At 42.6% G+C, this 21,963-nt stretch overlaps 2 protein-coding genes across 3 annotated transcripts in view; one reads left to right on the plus strand and one right to left on the minus strand.

Moving 5' to 3' along the window:
- Positions 1-21,963, minus strand: part of ANO7 (anoctamin 7) — a 454,465-nt gene that overhangs the window by 416,512 nt on the left and 15,990 nt on the right. For both annotated transcript variants that reach the window (XM_033958099.1, XM_033958098.1), the window contains exon 2: positions 18,165-18,315. In XM_033958099.1, the coding sequence (XP_033813990.1) occupies positions 18,165-18,278 (114 nt within the window). In that variant the 5' untranslated portion in view covers positions 18,279-18,315. The remainder of the gene's footprint in view (positions 1-18,164; positions 18,316-21,963) is intronic.
- On the plus strand, positions 5,553-8,695 carry LOC117366586 (proline-rich receptor-like protein kinase PERK2). The gene is made up of 2 exons (XM_033958103.1): positions 5,553-7,924; positions 8,181-8,695. The coding sequence occupies exons 1-2, from the start codon at positions 7,351-7,353 to the stop codon at positions 8,543-8,545; spliced, it is 939 nt and encodes a 312-aa protein (XP_033813994.1). The 5' UTR covers positions 5,553-7,350; the 3' UTR covers positions 8,546-8,695.

A 21,963-nucleotide genomic window follows, 5' to 3' on the forward strand; every position in this document is an offset into this window, starting at 1 on the left:
CAGATGTTGGTTAACTGCTCTGCCAATATCTCACTCTCTCCCACTACTGTTGGTTAACTGCTCTGCCAACTGTTGCTCTCACTCCACAGATGTTGGTTAACTGCTCTGCCAATATCTCACTCTCCCACTACTGTTGGTTAACTGCTCTGCCAACTGTTGCTCTCACTCCACAGATGTTGGTTAACTGCTCTGCCAATATCTCACTCTCCCACTACTGTTGGTTAACTGCTCTGCCAACTGTTGCTCTCACTCCACAGATGTTGGTTAACTGCTCTGCCAATATCTCTCTCTCCCACTACTGTTGGTTAACTGCTCTGCCAACTGTTGCTCTCACTCCACAGATGTTGGTTAACTGCTCTGCCAATATCTCTCTCTCCCACTACTGTTGGTTAACTGCTCTGCCAACTGTTGCTCTCACTCCACAGATGTTGGTTAACTGCTCTGCCAATATCTCTCTCTCCCACTACTGTTGGTTAACTGCTCTGCCAACTGTTGCTCTCACTCCACAGATGTTGGTTAACTGCTCTGCCAATATCTCTCTCTCCCACTACTGTTGGTTAACTGCTCTGCCAACTGTTGCTCTCACTCCACAGATGTTGGTTAACTGCTCTGCCAATATCTCTCTCTCCCACTACTGTTGGTTAACTGCTCTGCCAACTGTTGCTCTCACTCCACAGATGTTGGTTAACTGCTCTGCCAATATCTCACTCTCTCCCACTACTGTTGGTTAACTGCTCTGCCAATATCTCTCTCTCCCACTACTGTTGGTTAACTGCTCTGCCAACTGTTGCTCTCACTCCACAGATGTTGGTTAACTGCTCTGCCAATATCTCTCTCTCCCACTACTGTTGGTTAACTGCTCTGCCAACTGTTGCTCTCACTCCACAGATGTTGGTTAACTGCTCTGCCAATATCTCTCTCTCCCACTACTGTTGGTTAACTGCTCTGCCAACTGTTGCTCTCACTCCACAGATGTTGGTTAACTGCTCTGCCAATATCTCTCTCTCCCACTACTGTTGGTTAACTGCTCTGCCAACTGTTGCTCTCACTCCACAGATGTTGGTTAACTGCTCTGCCAATATCTCTCTCTCCCACTACTGTTGGTTAACTGCTCTGCCAACTGTTGCTCTCACTCCACAGATGTTGGTTAACTGCTCTGCCAATATCTCTCTCTCCCACTACTGTTGGTTAACTGCTCTGCCAACTGTTGCTCTCACTCCACAGATGTTGGTTAACTGCTCTGCCAATATCTCTCTCTCCCACTACTGTTGGTTAACTGCTCTGCCAACTGTTGCTCTCACTCCACAGATGTTGGTTAACTGCTCTGCCAATATCTCTCTCTCCCACTACTGTTGGTTAACTGCTCTGCCAACTGTTGCTCTCACTCCACAGATGTTGGTTAACTGCTCTGCCAATATCGCTCTCTCCCACTACTGTTGGTTAACTGCTCTGCCAACTGTTGCTCTCACTCCACAGATGTTGGTTAACTGCTCTGCCAATATCTCACTCTCTCCCACTACTGTTGGTTAACTGCTCTGCCAACTGTTGCTCTCACTCCACAGATGTTGGTTAACTGCTCTGCCAATATCTCTCTCTCCCACTACTGTTGGTTAACTGCTCTGCCAACTGTTGCTCTCACTCCACAGATGTTGGTTAACTGCTCTGCCAATATCTCTCTCTCCCACTACTGTTGGTTAACTGCTTCTCTGAAGCCCTCCTCTGACCCCTACCTATCCTAGTATCCACTGCTCTGACATGTGCCAAGCGTGAAGGTTTTTTATGCCGAGCAAGGTAACCCACTCAAGCATACTGTACTCGCTTTGACATTTTCAAGGTGTTGTGGGTGGTGTTCAAAGGCTTTTTCCTTCACGTAGGGAAGGTCAGATGGTATCTTGGATGGAGCGGCTTCAGGGAAAGCGGCTGTGTTAAGGAAAATTTGTAAAACTTGAAATTGTACATTTCCTCCCTTGTTTTTGGTGGCCTAGAAAGTACATAAGCAGAAATGTCAGTCAGGTGCTGTCTCTGAAGCCATGAGATTCAGAAAAAGATGAGGACCCAGAATGGGTTGACAGGGGTGCAAACCTGATGGTGGCAGTCATGTGTTGGCCTTTGCAGGACCCAGAATGGGTTGACAAGGGTGCAAACGTGATGGTGGCAGTCAGGTGTTGGCCTTTGCAGGACCCAGAAGCAGAGTCCCCCCCCCCAGCAGAATGTCAGTCAGGTGCTGTCTCTGAAACCACTGCTCTCACTCTCACAGATGTTGGTTAACTGCTCTGCCAATATCTCACTCTCTCCCACTGTTGCTCATTTAATTTGAAGGGTGTGTATGGTCTTTCTTTTTCAAAGGTCGTATAGCAAAATGTGTGATTTCCACACATGGTGCATGAACAGATGATACACTTTAAATTGTCTATGTCCCCCACTCCTTTTGGTGGTCCAGACTGTTGTTTCTACTGTTTCACTTAAACTGTCTGTTAATTTGCTCCTGATGTTTTTTCACTGCTATAACCACATCCTTACTCACTGTCACTGATGTTTAACTGCTGTGCCACCTTTAATGGATATATTATTGCACACTTGTTTATGATTTAAAACGAATAAAGATATAATTCAGTATGTTGTACATAAAAGATCATGAATGGTGAACTGAAAGATTTTGTGTTGTTGACACTGCATTTGAACATATGTGTATTACATGTTTATCACATATGCAATATTTTAATAAACATTTACCAATGTTTAAAACATTTTGTTGTTTCTTTATGTTAGTATGACATTAATAACTATGCCATTAAATGTAAATTTGTATTGTACTATCCAACTAAGTAACACGTAAGGACACAATGGAAACAATTAAGTGTTAGAAAGAATTGCAAGTGCTGCATTTAAATTAAAATTTGTTTTTTTTTTTAACACTTGATGTAAGATTAAAACATGAATAACATTTCCTGAAATCATATTTATTCCGACATAATTAAATACATAATTTGCCATAATACAATAATAAGTCAAGGCTACTGGATTGTCCTTCATCCTATTTATTTGAGGCAACATTGATTTCTAAACTAATAATATATATGGACAATACAATAAAAGATGATCTAATGTCCCAGCCTCAAGATGATAGTGGCAATATTTTTTAGGCCAAAGTTGTGGCCATTGAGATGCATCAATTGAATGCTTAATCTCAATGCTCCAAATGTCTCTTAGACCATGTTTTGTTGTTTTATTTACAAGTCCAGCTATTAAGTTATACCACCTGAAAGCATAAAATATTGTGATTTATTTAGACCAAATATATGTTGCAATTGTGAAAGGTCAAGCAGTTTACTATTAGTTATTACATCCTCTAAAGAACATATCCCTGCCAACATCCAATGCTTCCAAATGAATACATCTGAAGTTCTTCCACTAAATGTACATTTTCTAAAAGGTTTATTTCATCCATTTTCAAGTTCACAATTCCAATAGAAAAATATAATTTTCAATTCCTTCATTTATGTAGGTTAAATCATCTCCTGTACAATTGACCTGGTGGCATATTATCAGTGCAGAGTGACTTAGATTCCATTTTCATGTTAACATTAGGTCACTTAACTTTAGGACAAAGATAAGAATGAACAAACGACCCGATACACACCTTAGGATAATGATACCTACTTTCTGCATTGAGCAGTAAAGCACAGTTACTTACCGTAACAGGTGTTATCCAGGGACAGCAGGCAGATATTCTTAACGCATGGGTGATGTTACACACTACTCACTAGATATTCTTACGTCCCACCCTCCTCCCCGGGTTGGCTTCTTAGCTGGCTTATCCTAACTGGGGACCACGCTCTCCTCCGTCGGGCGTGAAGGCACTCGCGCATGGTGCGGCCAACTAGAACTTTCTAGTTAAAAAGGTCTGTACCGGGGCTCCGTCAGTGACGTCACCCATGCGTTAAGAATATGCCCGACGGAGGAGTGCGTGGTCCCCAGTTTCTTCGTTTCCTCTGATGTTGCGGACCTTGTCCAAACTCCGCAAGGACAACGCCACCATGATTCTTATCGCACCTCGGTGGCCTCGCCAACACTGGTTCTCACTCCTGCTCCAACTCAGCTCCAGGGAACCCATTCTCCTTCCTGTGTTTCCTACTGTACTTACGCAGCAGCATCAGTCTCTACTGCATCCCAATCTGTCTTCGCTCCACCTGACAGCTTGGTTTCTCTCGGGCTGACCTCTCCAGAGAACCTATCTCAGCCGGTCCGCCTCATCTTGGACGCCTCCAGGAAGCCGGCCACCCTCCAATGTTACCATCAGAAATGGACCAGATTCTCCTCGTGGTGTCTCCGGCATCATCAGGAACCCACCTCCTTAGCGGTGGAAACCGTATTGGAATATTTGCTCTCGCTGTCCAATGCTGGCCTCAAAACTACCTCCATCAGAGTCCACCTCAGTGCCATCACTGCGTTTCATGAGCCCATTCTCGGAAAACCCCTCACGGCTCATCCTCTGGTTTCCAGATTTATGCGAGGGCTCTTCAATATCAAACCACCCCTCAAGCCTCCTCCAGTTGTCTGGGACCTGAATGTGGTACTCTCAGCTCTCATGAAACCTCCATTCGAGCCTCTTGCCACAACTTCACTTAGACTCCTTACCTGGAAGGTGCTTTTCCTGATTGCCATCACCTCTGCCAGGAGGGTTAGCGAACTGCATGCACTGGTTGACGACCCACCGTTCACTGTTTTTCACCATGACAAGGTTGTTCTGCGCACCCACCCTAAATTCCTTCCCAAGGTGGTCTCAGCTTTTCACCTCAACCAGTCCATTGTGCTGCCCGTCTTCTTCCCTAAGCCTCACTCGCATCCTGGGGAACAGGCGTTGCACACGCTGGATTGTAAGCGTGCCCTTGCTTACTATCTTGATCGTACCAGAGCTCACCGAACATCCCCTCAGCTATTTTTGTCTTTCGATCCCAACCGTTTGGGTCATCCTGTCTCCAAACGGACACTTTCCAATTGGCTTGCTGCCTGTATTGCATTCTGCTATGCTCGGGCCGGTCTCTCACTGGAAGGAACTGTCACGGCCCACAGAGTCCGAGCTATGGCTGCTTCTGTAGCTTTCCTCCGTTCCACGCCCATCGAGGAAATCTGCAAGGCGGCCACTTGGTCCTCAGTTCACACATTCACTACTCACTACTGTCTGGATGCGTTCTCCAGACGGGATGGACACTTCGGCCAATCTGTGTTACAAAATTTATTTTCCTAATGGCCAACCATCCCACCTCCCTCTTTGTTAGCTTGGAGGTCACCCATGTGTTAAGAATATGCTGCCTGCTTGTCCTGGGATAAAGCACAGTTACTTACCGTAACAGGTGTTATCCAGGGACAGCAGGCAGATATTCTTACGTACCACCCACCTCCCCGGGTTGGCTTCTTAGCTGGCTTATCCTAACTGGGGACCACGCACTCCTCCGTCGGGCGGGAAGGCACTCGCGCACGCGCGGTGCGGCCAACTAGAAACTTCTAGTTAAAAAGGTCCGTACCGAGGGCTCCGTCGGTGACGTCACCCATGTGTTAAGAATATCTGCCTGCTGTCCCTGGATAACACCTGTTACGGTAAGTAACTGTGCTTTCTCTGCATCCCTCTTCACAAACATATGTGATGTATGACTGTATTAATATATTAGGAGTGGAAAATGATGTGTAATAATTACAATAATTTACTCATGACTCCCTGATCTTTTTAAAATTAATAGAATTTTATTGTTCTTATGTGTTTCCCATATTCAAACACTGTAATAGCTTATTTATTTATTTATTTATTCAGATTTCCCATTAACGCTAATTGTGTTTCAATCAATTACTACAAAACTATATACTATAAAATACACACATACTCAATTAATATGTGCATTTCATCACTACAATGTAGTAAAATCTGTTTGACTATTGACCATTTAACACGTGTTTTAGATAACCAATAGCAGCGCTGAAAAGGGGAAATCTCACGATATTCACACAACATCGGTCATGTGACTGGTATTTAAGCTTTGCAATTAGGCCCCCCACCCGCATTTACAAATATCACCATTTATTCAGATTTCCCATTAACTCTGTTCGTCCGCATTTTTAACTTGCGCTCATTATACTAAAACCCGTCAATTGCGCACTGGGAAACTAATCCGTCAATTGCGCGAAAAAGTACTATAACTTTAGTATGATGATATACGTCATCATTATGCACTAATGGAGACAAGCTGATGTCATCACGCGTTTCAACACATATGCGCGCCATGCTAACGCTAATTGTGTTTCAATCAATTACTACAAAACTTTATATTATAAAATACACACATACTCAATTAATATGTGCATTTCATCACTACAATGTAGTAAAATCTGTTTGACTATTGACCATTTAACACGTGTTTTAGATAACCAATAGCAGCGCTGAAAAGGGGAAATCTCACGATATTCACACAACATCGGTCATGTGACTGGTATTTAAGCTTTGCAAAAACGTCATAGATTCACAGAGAAGATGGCATCCTATGTGGGTTTCCGTGGACGTAAGCCCAATTTCTCCGAGCGTGAAGTACTCATATTAACTGAGTACTTCACGCTCAATGCTAAACTGCTTTTCCCCGTTAAGGGGAAAAGACGCAATATAGGTGAAATGGACAGGGCCTGGGGAGAACTTGCGCAGCTGTTCAACGCCCGCGCTATCACACCGCGCTCCGTAAGTATTTATCAAATACATGTTGTTCATAGACAATTGCGCGCTGACAAATTGGCGCGGATAAAGAATTTATTTTTTTGCGCGGAAGGCAAAAATGGATACGCATCTCCTGAAATCGCGCACTGCGTCATCATACATCTGCTGAAAAATTTTGCAGTTGATAATGGTGTCTCTCATGTACTTATTTGATTTAATTAGCTGTATTCCAGTCGGGTTTTCAAAATTTACATAATTATTATGCTTGCAATCTATTTCCATGCACTGCTTTCAATGCATATATATATATCATGTCTGCGCGATTTGTCCACGTGCTATTCTCTATGAACCATATATCATGGCTCACTCATGTCTCTCCATTATGTAATAGGTTGAGGATTTGAAGAAAAAAGCCCGCGAGCTCAGGCTACATCACCCTGCATGGGTCCGGGCTGTCCGCCGCAATCTGTACAACACCCCAGGTATGTTACAGTAAAATATCGGGTGGGTATAAGGTGTGCAGTCATAATATCTGTGTTGAACAATCATGTATTTTAAACATTGACAGGTCAAAAACTCGAAAGACAATCGCGCGCAGACAAACATTTTAAACATTAACAGTTTTTCATATACTTCTGACACTACATGCATTTATGTCTTCAGATGCGAGTGAGGAGGAAGAGGAGGAGGAGGATCAGGAAGAGGAGGAGGAGGAGGAGGAGGAGGAGGAAGACACCCCTATCCCTGACCGGCCGTTCCTTATCCCCCGCAGACGCCCCACCTCCCAATCCCCTTCCACCTCCGCCCAGTCCCATCCAACGTCCCAACCCCCTTCCACCTCCGCCCAGTCCCATCCAACGTCCCAACCCCCTTCCACCTCCGCCCAGTCCCATCCAACGTCCCAACCCCCTTCCACCTCCGCCCAGTCCCATCCAACGTCCCAACCCCCTTCCACCTCCGCCCAGTCTCATCCAACTTCCCCCCACCGACGCCCTAGACCACCCTCTAGGATCCCCCTAAAAAAACGCCCCAAACCCTGCCCTGCCCCTTCATTCCCAATGCCCTGTTCCCCCTCCCTCCCACCCCCTAAACCCAAGTTCTGCCTTAAACTTTTCCCTGAAATTCGACCCTCTGTCATCACCTCTCCCCCAGCCCTCCCACGTACCTCAATGAGTACTGCCTCAACCCCCATCCTGGACAGATTTAGCGACCTCTCTGTCCAGTCCGGTAAGTGTTATGATATTTTTATTCTGTAATTTTTGTACTGTAAAAGCTTTTATTCATTTTTACAACGTACATCAAGTGTACAATTAATAAACACATTTATGATTTAAGACATCACTTGAATTTTAATAATATAATATAAAATGCTTAGGTTTGTTCATATGTAACAAAAACAACCAAGTTTGTCTCATAGATGCTTCCACTGTACATAATTGTCTTTTCAATGTCCACCTGCTTTTCATGCTCTTTTTCATTACAGATATATTGGCATCCCCCTCCTCTTCGCCGCCTTTGTCAACATCCCCACTCCCCATTCAAAGCCCCAACCGTTGTTCCACCTGTTTTGCCCCCCTCCGACCCTCAACCAGAGATTGTGGGACCAACCCTGCAACGGCCACCACCCCTGTTGCAGCGACCACTATTGTGGCTCACGCTGCCACAAACACAGATCCTCCGCCCAGTTCTGTAACAGTGGAGGACATTTACACGGCGGTGGTTACCATCTTAGCAGGGGTGGAGCACATGAACGACTGTGCTGAAGAATCCGTTCGACACATTCGTCACGTGACAGGGGCACTGCAGGTCTTGCTAGAAGCACTTCGCGGTACCCCTCCCACCCCGTGAATGGCTCCACTGTTAACGAGGGAGCTGCACCCTCTTGTCACCACTCCTCCCTCCCCTTCTTCCCCCCCTGCCTCACTCCCTCCCCCTCCTGCCCTTCGCCCTCCCAGAAAAAATACAAAAAAAGTATAAAAACAACTCCCTCCCCTTCTTCCCCCCCTGCCTCACTCCCTCCCCCTCCTGCCCTTCGCCCTCCCAGAAAAAATACAAAAAAAGTATAAAAACAACTCCCTCCCCTTCTTCCCCCCCTGCCTCACTCCCTCCCCCTCCTGCCCTTCGCCCTCCCAGAAAAAATACAAAAAAAGTATAAAAACACCTCCCTCCCCTTCTTCCCCCCCTGCCTCACTCCCTCCCCCTCCTGCCCTTCGCCCTCCCAGAAATAATACAAAAAAAGTATAAAAACAACTCCCTCCCCTTCTTCCCCCCCTGCCTCACTCCCTCCCCCTCCTGCCCTTCGCCCTCCCAGAAAAAATACAAAAAAAGTATAAAAACAACTCCCTCCCCTTCTTCCCCCCCTGCCTCACTCCCTCCCCCTCCTGCCCTTCGCCCTCCCAGAAAAAATACAAAAAAAGTATAAAAACAACTCCCTCCCCTTCTTCCCCCCCTGCCTCCCTCCCTCCCCCTCCTGCCCTTCGCCCTCCCAGAAAAAATACAAAAAAAGTATAAAAACAACTCCCTCTCCTTCTTCCCTCCCTTTCCATCCACCCCCCTCCACACTCCCACCCCTTCACATCCATTCACACCATACCCACCCCACTCCACCCACAGTCTCCAGCATCATGACTCGCCTGCCTCCTACCGTCTCGTGGGATCTTCAGTCCTCCTGTGAGTGTCTCTCTATCTCTCTCTCACTCTCTCCCTCCCTTCCTCCCTCCCTCTCTCTCCCTTACCACAGTGTTTTCTTTGCCCTCCAGCCTCCTGTGTCGCAGCAGTGGTGACTACAACTTCACAATTCATGTCTCCAGCATCATGACTCGCCTGCCTCCTACCGTCTCGTGGGATCTTCAGTCCTCCTGTGAGTGTCTCTCTATCTCTCTCTCACTCTCTCCCTCCCTTCCTCCCTCCCTCTCTCTCCCTTACCACAGTGTTTTCTTTGCCCTCCAGCCTCCTGTGTCGCAGCAGTGGTGACTACAACTTCACAATTCATGTCTCCAGCATCATGACTCGCCTGCCTCCTACCGTCTCGTGGGATCTTCAGTCCTCCTGTGAGTGTCTCTCTATCTCTCTCTCACTCTCTCCCTCCCTTCCTCCCTCCCTCTCTCTCCCTTACCACAGTGTTTTCTTTGCCCTCCAGCCTCCTGTGTCGCAGCAGTGGTGACTACAACTTCACAATTCATGTCTCCAGCATCATGACTCGCCTGCCTCCTACCGTCTCGTGGGATCTTCAGTCCTCCTGTGAGTGTCTCTCTATCTCTCTCTCACTCTCTCCCTCCCTTCCTCCCTCCCTCTCTCTCCCTTACCACAGTGTTTTCTTTGCCCTCCAGCCTCCTGTGTCGCAGCAGTGGTGACTACAACTTCACAATTCATGTCTCCAGCATCATGACTCGCCTGCCTCCTACCGTCTCGTGGGATCTTCAGTCCTCCTGTGAGTGTCTCTCTATCTCTCTCTCACTCTCTCCCTCCCTTCCTCCCTCCCTCTCTCTCCCTTACCACAGTGTTTTCTTTGCCCTCCAGCCTCCTGTGTCGCAGCAGTGGTGACTACAACTTCACAATTCATGTCTCCAGCATCATGACTCGCCTGCCTCCTACCGTCTCAGCTCCCACATCTGGACTTGGCTTGCCAGCTCTCCTTCGATGATCAGAAAAATCTGACATCATATCTATGATACTTTTAAAAATACATTTTAATATACAACTTATTGAAAATAAAGGACAACTGCGTACTGGATAAATGCAAAACCTTATCAAACATAAGTGTTAATTTACATGGCTGTGTCAACTAGGTAGAATTTGTAATGCTACATGATTGACACCTTATCTTGTTTAGAGATGTTCTTAATAGAGTATAACACTTATCATGCTTAATCCTTTAAGTATAAATTAGATGAAATGCATTGAGGTGATATGTTAACATCTTTCCTTTCGTGCACACAAAATGTGATAGATGTATAAGGTGTACACCTGACATAATTTTAGTCACCCATCTCCCTGTATGCCTCTTGTAAGGAGATGCACATTTAGTTTGCTTTAAATCCTGAACTACTTACCATCAATAAAACAGGGGCACTGGTCTCCTGACGTAATAGCATGTATTTAATACGTACTTCCTGAGTGCTGTGTCAAAGCACTAGCATTGAACAGGTGCGCCAGTTTCCCCCAGACCCAATCGATTTCACCTATATTTCTAACTTTCCTCTTGATGGGGAATAGCAGTTTAGCATTGAGCGACATGTACTCAGTTAATCAGAGTACTTCACGCTTGGACAATTTGTGTTTCTGCACACAAAATCCATAATAGGAAGTCATCTTCTCTGTGTATCTATGACATTTTTGCAAAGTACTCAGTTAATCTAAGTACTTCCTGAGTGCAGTGTCAAAACACTAGCATTGAACAGGTGCGCCAGTTTGGCCCAGGCCCAGTCCATTTCACCTATATTTCTAACTTTCCTCTTGATGGGGAATAGCAGTTTAGCATTGAGCGACATGTACTCAGTTAATCAGAGTACTTCACGCTTGGACAATTTGTGTTTCTGCACACAAAATCCATAATAGGAAGTCATCTTCTCTGTGTATCTATGACATTTTTGCAAAGTACTCAGTTAATCTAAGTACTTCCTGAGTGCAGTGTCAAAACACTAGCATTGAACAGGTGCGCCAGTTTGGCCCAGGCCCAGTCCATTTCACCTATATTTCTAACTTTCCTCTTGATGGGGAATAGCAGTTTAGCATTGAGCGACATGTACTCAGTTAATCAGAGTACTTCACGCTTGGACAATTTGTGTTTCTGCACACAAAATCCATAATAGGAAGTCATCTTCTCTGTGTATCTATGACATTTTTGCAAAGTACTCAGTTAATCTAAGTACTTCCTGAGTGCAGTGTCAAAACACTAGCATTGAACAGGTGCGCCAGTTTGGCCCAGGCCCAGTCCATTTCACCTATATTTCTAACTTTCCTCTTGATGGGGAATAGCAGTTTAGCATTGAGCGACATGTACTCAGTTAATCAGAGTACTTCACGCTTGGAGAACTTGTGTTTTGGCACACAAAATCCATAATAGGAAGCCATCTTCTCTGTGAATCTATGACATTTTTGCAAAGTACTCAGTTATTCTAAGTACCTCACCACAATTGTGGCTCACACTGCACACAGACACACACACACTGACTGAATGAGAGCCAAAGAGTCAGTTTTCTCCACACTATGTCCATTTTTCAAATGTTCCTGTGCTTGATGGGGAAACAATACTTTAGCATTGCACAAAACATACTCTATCTGGACTAAATTTATGTATGTTTCTCTATATATGATCTTTTAAAGTTCATAGCCTTTTACATCCTCCAGTTCAAACACTGAATCTCAAGCATACAGAATACTTTTCTTTCTGTGAATTTATGCTTTCGCCCTCATCATCATCCTATTTTTAGACCAATTTCAAAATCTTTTCAATTTCAATATTCTTATAATAATCTTTATCATTCAATGTTATTATTTGCTGTTCACATCATGTTTACTTGTGTTCAATAATACTTACTTTGCATTTAACTTTGCCCTGGGAGATCTATGTTATCCATTCTATATGTTCACTGTATTATGCTTTCTTCAATAATACAGTTACTCAGAAATAAAAACATTATAACACAACTATTGATTCCAGAATTTATTTTACACTCACAAACTCCAATGACATTATGAACTTATAATGACTAACGTCATTTAACAAATTGTTTATTATTGTCTTTTAACATATTAAAACACTTCATAAAATCAATAACTAGAAAGCTGCAAACAAATTGTGGACAGTTTTGTTTGGGTTTTATTCGGTGGGGAGGGGCAGTGAAGCTTGTCTTTAATCTTTGAAATCTGTTGGGCCTGAAGACAACTCAGCGTGAAGACGACAGAGCATGAAGACACTTGTAAGTTTGAACATGAATAACGATTTAAACAAACAAAGAAAATGACATAATGATCGTCATAAACACTTAAAACATATATTATGTCATATAACGATTATTAAGCTAATTCAGCTTTACAAATTTTTACAATTCATACAACAAACATATCATGCAAGACAAACAGAAATAATGAAACTTAGCATTTGACAGATGGATCAGATGAATAGACACTGCAGGCATCAGACTATGGGCATTTCATTATGACCCCAATGCAAACACCCACTATGCCCATTTACCTTCCACTATTACAGGTCTCACAGTCCACAATTAATGTGTCTGGTAACGGGACAAAAACACCTGGGGAAAAAATTTGGAACTATCCCAAAATCTGCAGCCTGGAACTGGGTAACCTGGCCACCCTGTTACTTTGATTTATTAAACTCTTTTTTCCAATATGAGAATGACACGAACTAAATTCACCATCCTGTCCATATGAGTTATGTAGCTGTCCTTGTCCCTCTCCCATTCCTATCATCTCTGCTTTAACAGTGTCAGGTCAAGACCACACCAAGACAAAGGCCGCTGAGCGCAGGGCAGAGGCATGTGCCTAACAAAATTAATAATGCATTTTTAAGGTCTCCAAAATAATGAGGGAAGTTGCCTTGCCTCGCGCTGAGTTGCTCGCGCTCAGTTGTCAGTTGTCTCGCGCTCGATTGTCTGCGCGATTTTGTCCGCGCGCGATTGTCTTGCGCGCAATTGTCTATGAACCGTTTTGAGCTCAGTTGCTCGCGCTCAGTTGCTCGCGCTCAGTTGTTTTGAGCTCAGTTGTCTTGCGCTCAGTTGTTTTTGAGCTCAGTTGTCTTGCGCTCAGTTGTCTTGCGCTCAGTTGTTTTTGAGCTCAGTTGCTCGCGCTCAGTTGTCTTGCGCTCAGTTGTCTTGAGCTCAGTTGTCTTGCGCTCAGTTGTCTTGCGCTCAGTTGTTTTTGAGCTCAGTTGTCTTGCGCTCAGTTGTCTTGCGCTCAGTTGTCTTGCGCTCAGTTGTTTTTGAGCTCAGTTGTCTTGCGCTCAGTTGTCTTGCGCTCAGTTGTCTTGCGCTCAGTTGTTTTTGAGCTCAGTTGTCTTGCGCTCAGTTGTCTTGCGCTCAGTTGTTTTTGAGCTCAGTTGCTCGCGCTCAGTTGTCTTGCGCTCAGTTGTCTTGCGCTCAGTTGTCTTGCGCTCAGTTGTCTTGCGCTCAGTTGTCTTGCGCTCAGTTGTCTCGCTCGTGCACATTCATGAAAATAATTTGCGCTCAATTGTCTTGCGCTCAATTGTCTTGCGCTCAGTTGTCTTGCGCTCAGTTGTCTTCACGCTCATTTGTCTTGCGCTCAGTTGTCTCGCGCTCGATTGTCTGCGCGATTTTGTCCGCGCGCGATTGTCTTGCGTGAAATTGTCTTGCGCGCAATTGTCTATGAACCGTGCACATCCCCTCCCACCCCGTGGTTCCACAGCTTCCTAAGCAGCCTTTCATGTGGCACCTTGTCGAAAGCCTTTTGAAAATCGAGGTAAATGATGTCTATGGGTTCCCCATTGTCCACCCGACTGCTTATTCCCTCAAAGAAGTACAGAAGGTTCGTTAAGCATGACCCGGCAGGCGTATTGTGCCAAATTTAGAACATCTGCAGTTTGTGAGAAATGTTATTTGGATGCTACCCTTGGCCACATGTTTTGGTCCTGTCCGGCCATTCAAGCCTTTTGGACTGGACTGTTTACCTACATTGGACAAATTTGGAGGATGACTGTCCACTTTTCTCCTGTACTCCTATTTGGAGTTCTTCCTCATCATCATCCTAAATAGCCGAGCACGAGTGCTTTCTTGAGATGGTCGATTCAGTCTGCCTTAAAGTACATTTTACTGAATTGGCTGGAGCTGGATGCCCCAACTCTTTCGTTGTAGAGGATTCATATGATTACCTTGCTGATCTGGGAACGTCGTGGTATCTTGGACCTATCTTCAGTACGAGGCCTGCGATTTACAGCTACCTGGGAGCCTTTCTAGAGTACCACGACTCCTTTGGACAGGAGTCGGATTTTGAATTGCTGACTGTGATGTTTTTATGTTCTTGTTTACTTTTCATTGTCTTCCAGTATACTGTTTATTCTTAGATGCCTAGTGACAGTGGGACTCTGGAAGGGTGGTGGGGGTAGTGGGAGGAGTTTGTATTTCTTGAACAATTTGTTTGAGCTCTGTTTATTGGATGAAAATGTTGAATCTTTGCATTTTTCTTGGCTCAATAAAAATCATTTAAACATAAACAATAAAATTATAGAACACATAGACAAACATGGTTTAATGGGTCAAAGTCAGCATGGGTTCAGCCAAGGGAAGTTTTGTTTCACTAATTTGCTTAATTTCTTTGAAAGTGTGAGTTGGTTGAAATGTAGGACCATTTTAGAAAGGACATCCAAGTCTGACTTTGGAAGTTTCCCACAAAATGTCCAAAGTTGGAGGTGGAAAAATGGCCTTTTTCGAACGGGACATCCAAATATTTTTTTTTAATCCCCTACCTGGACTGCTTGGTCACCAAAACTTCTAGGCCACCAGGACATCCAACTCTATTCACTATTTCAACCACAGAAATGTCCAAGATAGAAATGTCCAAATCTAGACCATTTAAACATGTGCAAAACTTTGCACTTGTCCACATTAAATTTCATCTGCCATTTGAACACTCAGTCTTCCAGTTTCCTAAGATCTGCCTGCAATTTTTCGCAATCTGCATGTGTTTTAACAACTTTGAACAATTTAGTGTCATCTACAAACTTAATCACCTCACACATCATTCCAATTTCCAGACCATTTATAAATAAGTTAAATAGCACCAGTCCCAGTACAGATCCCTGCAGCACTCCACTATTTACCTTCTTCCATTGAGAAAAATGGCCATTTAACCCTTTTTAAAAAAAATTATTTATTCATTTTTATAACTTACATCAAGTGTAACAAAAAGTAACATATTTTAACTTAAATATATCACTTGAAATTCTATAATTAATCATACTCAATATATTTTATCCCATTCTCTCCCAACTCTTCAATATATCATAACACATATATCATATAATAAAGACTTTCCTTTCATTCAAAGCACCTAGTGAAAATTCAAAAAATTACCCCCTCCCCATTATTTAATTTGTACTAACCAGGGAAATGATATTTATTCATTGTAATAATTTGTTAATGGCCCCCACACACTGAATTTCACCAAAAACTATAGTTTAATCTACTTCAATTTTTCCAATTGCATGTTATTTGTTGTATGGCGACTCCTGTTAAAATAAGTAAGAGTTTATTATTTTTGGAAGATATTTGGCTCTTAGCCCTCATAGATATGCCAAATAATACTGTATCATATGATAATGCCACATAATTTTCTAACAAACTATTAATTTGGCCCCAAATTGATTTCCAGAAAGCCATAATAAATGGACAATAGAACAATAAATGATCTAAAGTCCCTGCTTCAAGATGACAATGCCAACATTTAACCCTTTTACATGCAAAATTAGTTTATAAAATTATCCCCTAAAAGTCAAAGCCATTCACTGTAAAACTTTATTGTTTTGTTTTTGGTGTTTTTTTTTTTTGTTTTTTTTTTGGGGGGGTAGGCAAATAGTTCTATGGAGGCTAAATGCCAAACCTTTTGGAAATTGTAGTGGTCCTCTACTGATGAGTTCCCTAATATTTTACCATAAAATTCAAACAGTATACTTGACAAAACATCAGAATAAGGCTGTACATACACATGGGAGGGAATTTAAAAAATGGCATTGAAAATTTGGTAACTAAAGTGTTATTCTATAAAGGAAGCACACCCTTTACAGAATAGCATTTGGTGCGGATCTCGTGCCTAACTTTTGGGCACCGTACTTATATGCCTGCTAAAAGCAGATGTTCTGCCCCCATGTGCATGGAGGCAGGTTGCTTGTTGATTTTTATGTACTGTATTGTGCATTGCCTTTGCCTTTGAGTGAGATTGTGCCTTAGGAATGCTGGTTTCTGTGGTCCTGTGGTTTTCTGTGATGAGCTCTTTTTGGGCACATGTTCCAGCTCTCTGTGTTTTATGAAACTGTTCCTATTGGTTGCTTGTTTTCTAGGCATACTGGGCTAGTGCCCCCACCCCCCTTCTCTTCTCTCTTTCCTTAAGGCTGTAGAACTAGCATCTCTCTGATCTAGCTGTGCAAGTACACTGTAATTCCTTCAAGATTTTTTCACCCAATCTATTGTTCAGCATCTATTCCACACCACTCTGTTCCACTGTAAACAGCATTGCCACTCGGCATGTGCTAAAATATTCTTCCAGCCCCCTTAACCCAAGAAGTGCTGGTTGAGGGCAGACTCTGGTAGCAGAGGATATAATTTTTTTCAAGCAACTGAACTGCAAGTCATTTTCTCCTTGTTGTGAGTTACTGCATTAAATCAAGAGTCTATTCTGGTGATGTTATATGCTTACAGTACTGGGTTTTATAAAGAAATAAAACAAAGGAAATAAGGTGATACCTTTTTTATTGGACTAACTCAATGCATTCTATGATGAGCTTTCGAAGGTAACCCTTCTTCAGATCAGAAATAAGCAAATGTTGACAAATATTGGTAAATATAAAGAAAACATGAAAGCATTTCAGGGATAGGAAGAGGCAGGGGTGGGTAGGATATGGGCTCTCTTTCCTACTATAAAGACATTTAAAACTGCTCTGCCAGCTTTCTGTCACCTGCCCACCCACCCACCTCTCCTTCTTCTTATCCCCGAAATGCTTTCATGTATTCCTTATATATACTGATATTTGTCAACATTTGCTTATTTCTGATCTGAAGAAGAAGGGTTGCCTTTGAAAACTCATCATAAACCCCTCCTTTACAAAACCGTGCTAGCATTTTCAGAGCCGGACCTTGCGGTAACAGCTTCTACACTCGTAGAATTTCTATGAGAATCTGAGCTGTTACCGCTGCGGCCGGTGCTAAAAACGCTAGCGTGGCTTTGTAAAGGAGGGGGATAATGCATTGAGTTAGTCCAATAAAAAAAGGAATCACATTATTTCCTTTTTTTGTTTTATTTCTTTATACTACCTTGGAAAATGAACTAACATGACTACCACACCATTTCACTCAAGTACTGGGTTTAAACTGCTTGCTAATCCCTAGGGAGAGTTCAGGACAGCAGGTGTAAATGCTGGCACCCAAATTAGGTGTGCTTTGGGCAAATTCTAGAAATCCAGTGCAGCATTTTAAAATGCTCCTGGCCATGCCCCTTTTCAGATATGCACAACTGAAGTTAGATGGGGTGCTTTATAGAATAGTGCGCAGCAAGATGAATGCACAAATTTTTAAGACTGCCAATTAATATCAATAGTTGGTTGTTAGCAGCCATTGATGTTTCTGAGCTTATTCGTCAATTAATTTACAGAAGCAACTCTGGGTGCAGAAATATGGGCACAATATATAGAATCAGGGGATAAAGTATGCTCACTATGCTCCACCATATTCTGCCACCTCACCTGACTCCTATGCTGGAGTGTCAGTGGAAGACATACCTCAAAATGGGCTGTTTTTCTACTTGTTTCCAGGCTCCCATAATGGTCACTTTTGTTCAGGTGCTCTTTAATCAGGACATTCCTATCCTCTTCTGAATTCTTCTTTCTCAACATTCTGTCCTCCACATATGGTTGCAGCAATTTTCCTGTCCTGTGCATACAACGCAGAGAGATAAAAGCATCTGCTATTATACTGAGATGCCATGAAAACCCAATCATTCCCCAAGACCAAGTCCGTGAGTTTATGGGTGAATATAGCTGTTATCCTTAATATAACATTACATTATTTTGTACATGTTATGTTCTCCTTAAAACTCTTTGCCTTACATCTTCCAATGAGATACTCAATATTTTGCCCTACTACCCAAGGCTAGCCACGGGATGCCCTATGGCTTAGCATGTATAGTGGGGACAAATTTATTTATTTAAAACCTTTTTTTATACCATTCACAAAAACTAAACAGTATACATCAATTAAAACATACATAAGATAAAAACAAACCATATCATGAAATCTACATAATAAAACAGTTTCTTCTCTTCAATTGTCAACTAATCAATCACAAGAGTACAATAGCAAACATGGTTAAACAGATTCTTTTCTTCAAAAGCTGACTAATAAATCATAAAAATGCAGTAACAAACAGCTGGGTTTTCAACGGTTCATAGACAACAGCGCGAAAGACAAAAGCGCGCGCCGACAATTGAGCGCAGCGCGCACCGCTCTAAATTACAGTTTTTAGGGGCTCCGACGGGGGGGTTTTGTTGGGGAACCCCCCCCAGTTTACTTAATAGACATCGCGCCGGCGTTATGGGGGGCTTGGGGGGTTGTAACCCTCCACATTTTACTGTAAACTGAACTTTTTCCCTAAAAACAGGGAAAAAGTTAAGTTTTCAGTAAAATGTGGGGGGTTACAACCCCCCACAATGCGGCGCGATGTCTATTAAGTAAGGTGGGGGGGGGTTCCCCCCACGCCCCCCCCGTCAGAGCACTAAAAACAGTAATTTAGAGCGGCGCAGCGGCGCGCGCCTTTGTCCCGGCGCGCTTTTGACCTGACACCGTTTTCAACTGCTTCTTAAATTGAAACCAGTTTGCACACAATCACAACTGACCCACCAGGGAATTCCACATTTTGACACCAACAATATAGAAAGTCATCACTCTAGTTTCTGCATAATTTCCCTGCACTATTGGAATTACTGGTAATAGCTTTTGATTTTCAGATTATAAAGATTTATTAGGCTTATAAAGTACTACAACTTGTCGAAAGTACCATGGTGTTTGATGGTAAATAGTCTGATGGACCACAGAAACAATTTTGCTGCACCCAAAATATAACTGGTAACCAATGTAATTGCTTCAGAATTGGCATAATATGTGCCATCCTGTCAACTAACAAGAAAATTGACCCTGATCCCTCCACAAAGAGGACATGACTAAAAACCAAAAGGCTTGTGGAAAGTTGATGTCCAAGATGAAGTCTTTATTAAGACAAATAAATAATCCACATAAAAACATCTAGGGTCCACATGTTTCCAGTGGTTCAGGCCCTATATGTTTTTATGTGGATTATTTATTTGTCTTAAAAAAGACTTCATCTTGGACATCAACTTTCCACAAGCCTTTTGTTTTTTTCCATCCTGTCAACTCCCATTACTAACCTTGCTGTGATATTTTGTACCAATTGTAACGCTTTTCTAATATCATACAACTATGAGAAAAGTCCAGGAGTGAAACATTTATTTATTTTATTTTAAAAATTTCTATACCATCTAGTTCCTAGGTGGTTTACAGTATATCCACATACATAATAACTAAAAACAATTCAAAAGAGAGATAAATCATCAAAATTTAAATTCATAATTCCTCAAACAGAACAAATCAGACTCTATAAAAAAGCATTAACAAACAATTGTGTTTTGAGGAGCTTTCTGAAAGCTCCTCTATCAGCACATTTTCTCAACTGCCCTACCAGCGAATTTCATAATTTCACCCCAGCACAACAAAAGGTCATTGCACAAGTTCGACATATTTCGGATTAGCCTTTAACAAAGCAGAATTTTCAGAATGCAACAAATCATCTTGCTCTTAAAATACTCTGGAATTGTACCATACAAAAATTTATGACAAATCATTGCAGTCTTATACTGTACTCTAATTGCCACCAGCAGCCAGTGCAACTTCTGAAGTCAAGGTTTAATATGAGCATATTTTGATGTTCCTGTAGTCATTCTGGCTGTTGCATTTTGTACCATTTAACAAGGCAGGAATGGCTCCTGGTTGGTTAAATAACGCTAAGCTGGCTAAACGCTAATATTCAGTACAAGATGGCCGCTGAATATTGGTGCATAACGGATAGCTGGCTACTGTATGTTGCATGACTTAGCTAACCAGCGCTTTAAATTTCACAGCCAACTAAGGGCTCCTTTTACTAAGCTGTGATAGCGGTTTTAGCACACGCTTAGCGCACGCTGAATTGCCACACGCACTAGACCTTAATGCCAGCATTGAGCTGGCGTTAGTTCTAGCCATATAGCACGGGTTTAGCATGCGCTAAAAACGCTATTGCAGCTTAGTAAAAGGAGCCCTAAGTTTAGTTGCCAAATTGGGCTGCTTAAATAACTAGTTTAACTTTGGCCGCTATAAACTTGATTAGTTGGTGCTTAATATCTCTTTAGCTGGCTAAGTTTTTTCTATGGCCAAAATTAGACTGGATATTCAATGCTGGTCACTGAAAACAACCTGGCATTGAATATCTGGACTCAGCCTCAACTGCAGGAGTCAGCCCAGCTAATTCCTGTGGTCTGAATATCAGGCCCATTGTTATTACATATATCATAGTTTTGGAAGACATAGCTGATGGGTTTTACAAATACTGGCTTGTATTAGGAGAGAGTATTTTGATATTATTCTAGATTAGGATGGCATTGAGGAGCTGATGTAATAAACTGCTATCCTTTAGCACTGTGGGTTACTTTGGATTTTCCCACAGTAATATTTCTACCAGATGTAGTTAATAGTTTCAGCATTGTATATCTTCCGTAAAACAACAGTATTAAAGGGCAGCAAAAAAACGTGCAAATCAGCAGAATCTGAAATTGTACTCAATATACTACCCATTTATTTAAGTCATAAATGGCTCCCGGTTAGATTTAGGATAAAATTCTAGGTTCTACTATGGGCATCATTGCTTACTATTCCTTACTCCCTATCTTGTCTCTCTGAATGATCATCACATGGTTCTTCCTGGATCACATTTAGCCCAATTAAAGGCAACAAGACACTCTGCTTTCTACTTCATAGCCCTAGCTTTTTGGAACTCTTTACCCCTCATAATTTGTACTGAGGTATCTTTGGGGGAAAAAAAAATTAAATCTGCATTACAAACTTGTTTTTTTTAACAGGCCCATGGCACATGATGGGTTGCACTCTGGTAGTCTTATCTATTTACATATGGATTTATTAGTGTTTTTTTATAGCTCTGTAAGCACTCTGTCAGTACAAATGGTGATCTTTCCTATCCGGAAATTGCAGTTCCTTTCCATATTTATATTTTAGGGCCCCTTTTACAAAGCCGCAGTAGCGATGCTGCCATGGTAAATACACCGAAGCCCATAGACATAGGAACTGAATGGGCTTCAGTGCATTTATCATGGAAGCATCACTACCACGGCTTTGTAAAAAGGGGGCCCTTATTCTGTAAAGCACTTTGCTCTGTCTGACAGTTAAAGTCAGTACAGTAAAGCGCTGAAGAAAGCAGGCACACAAGGACACGTAATCTTAAGTGTTATCTTAAAG

Source organism: Geotrypetes seraphini, chromosome 9, assembly GCF_902459505.1.
Source record: "Geotrypetes seraphini chromosome 9, aGeoSer1.1, whole genome shotgun sequence".
Lineage (NCBI taxonomy): Eukaryota > Metazoa > Chordata > Amphibia > Gymnophiona > Dermophiidae > Geotrypetes > Geotrypetes seraphini.

Coding starts and splice junctions, on each gene's coding strand:
- LOC117366586 (XM_033958103.1), top strand. CDS start 7,351: ATGTCTTCAGATGCGAGTGAGGAGGAAGAGGAGGAGGAGGATCAGGAA. Junction 7,925..8,180: donor CGACCTCTCTGTCCAGTCCG/GTAAGTGTTATG, acceptor TTTTCATTACAG/ATATATTGGCATCCCCCTCC.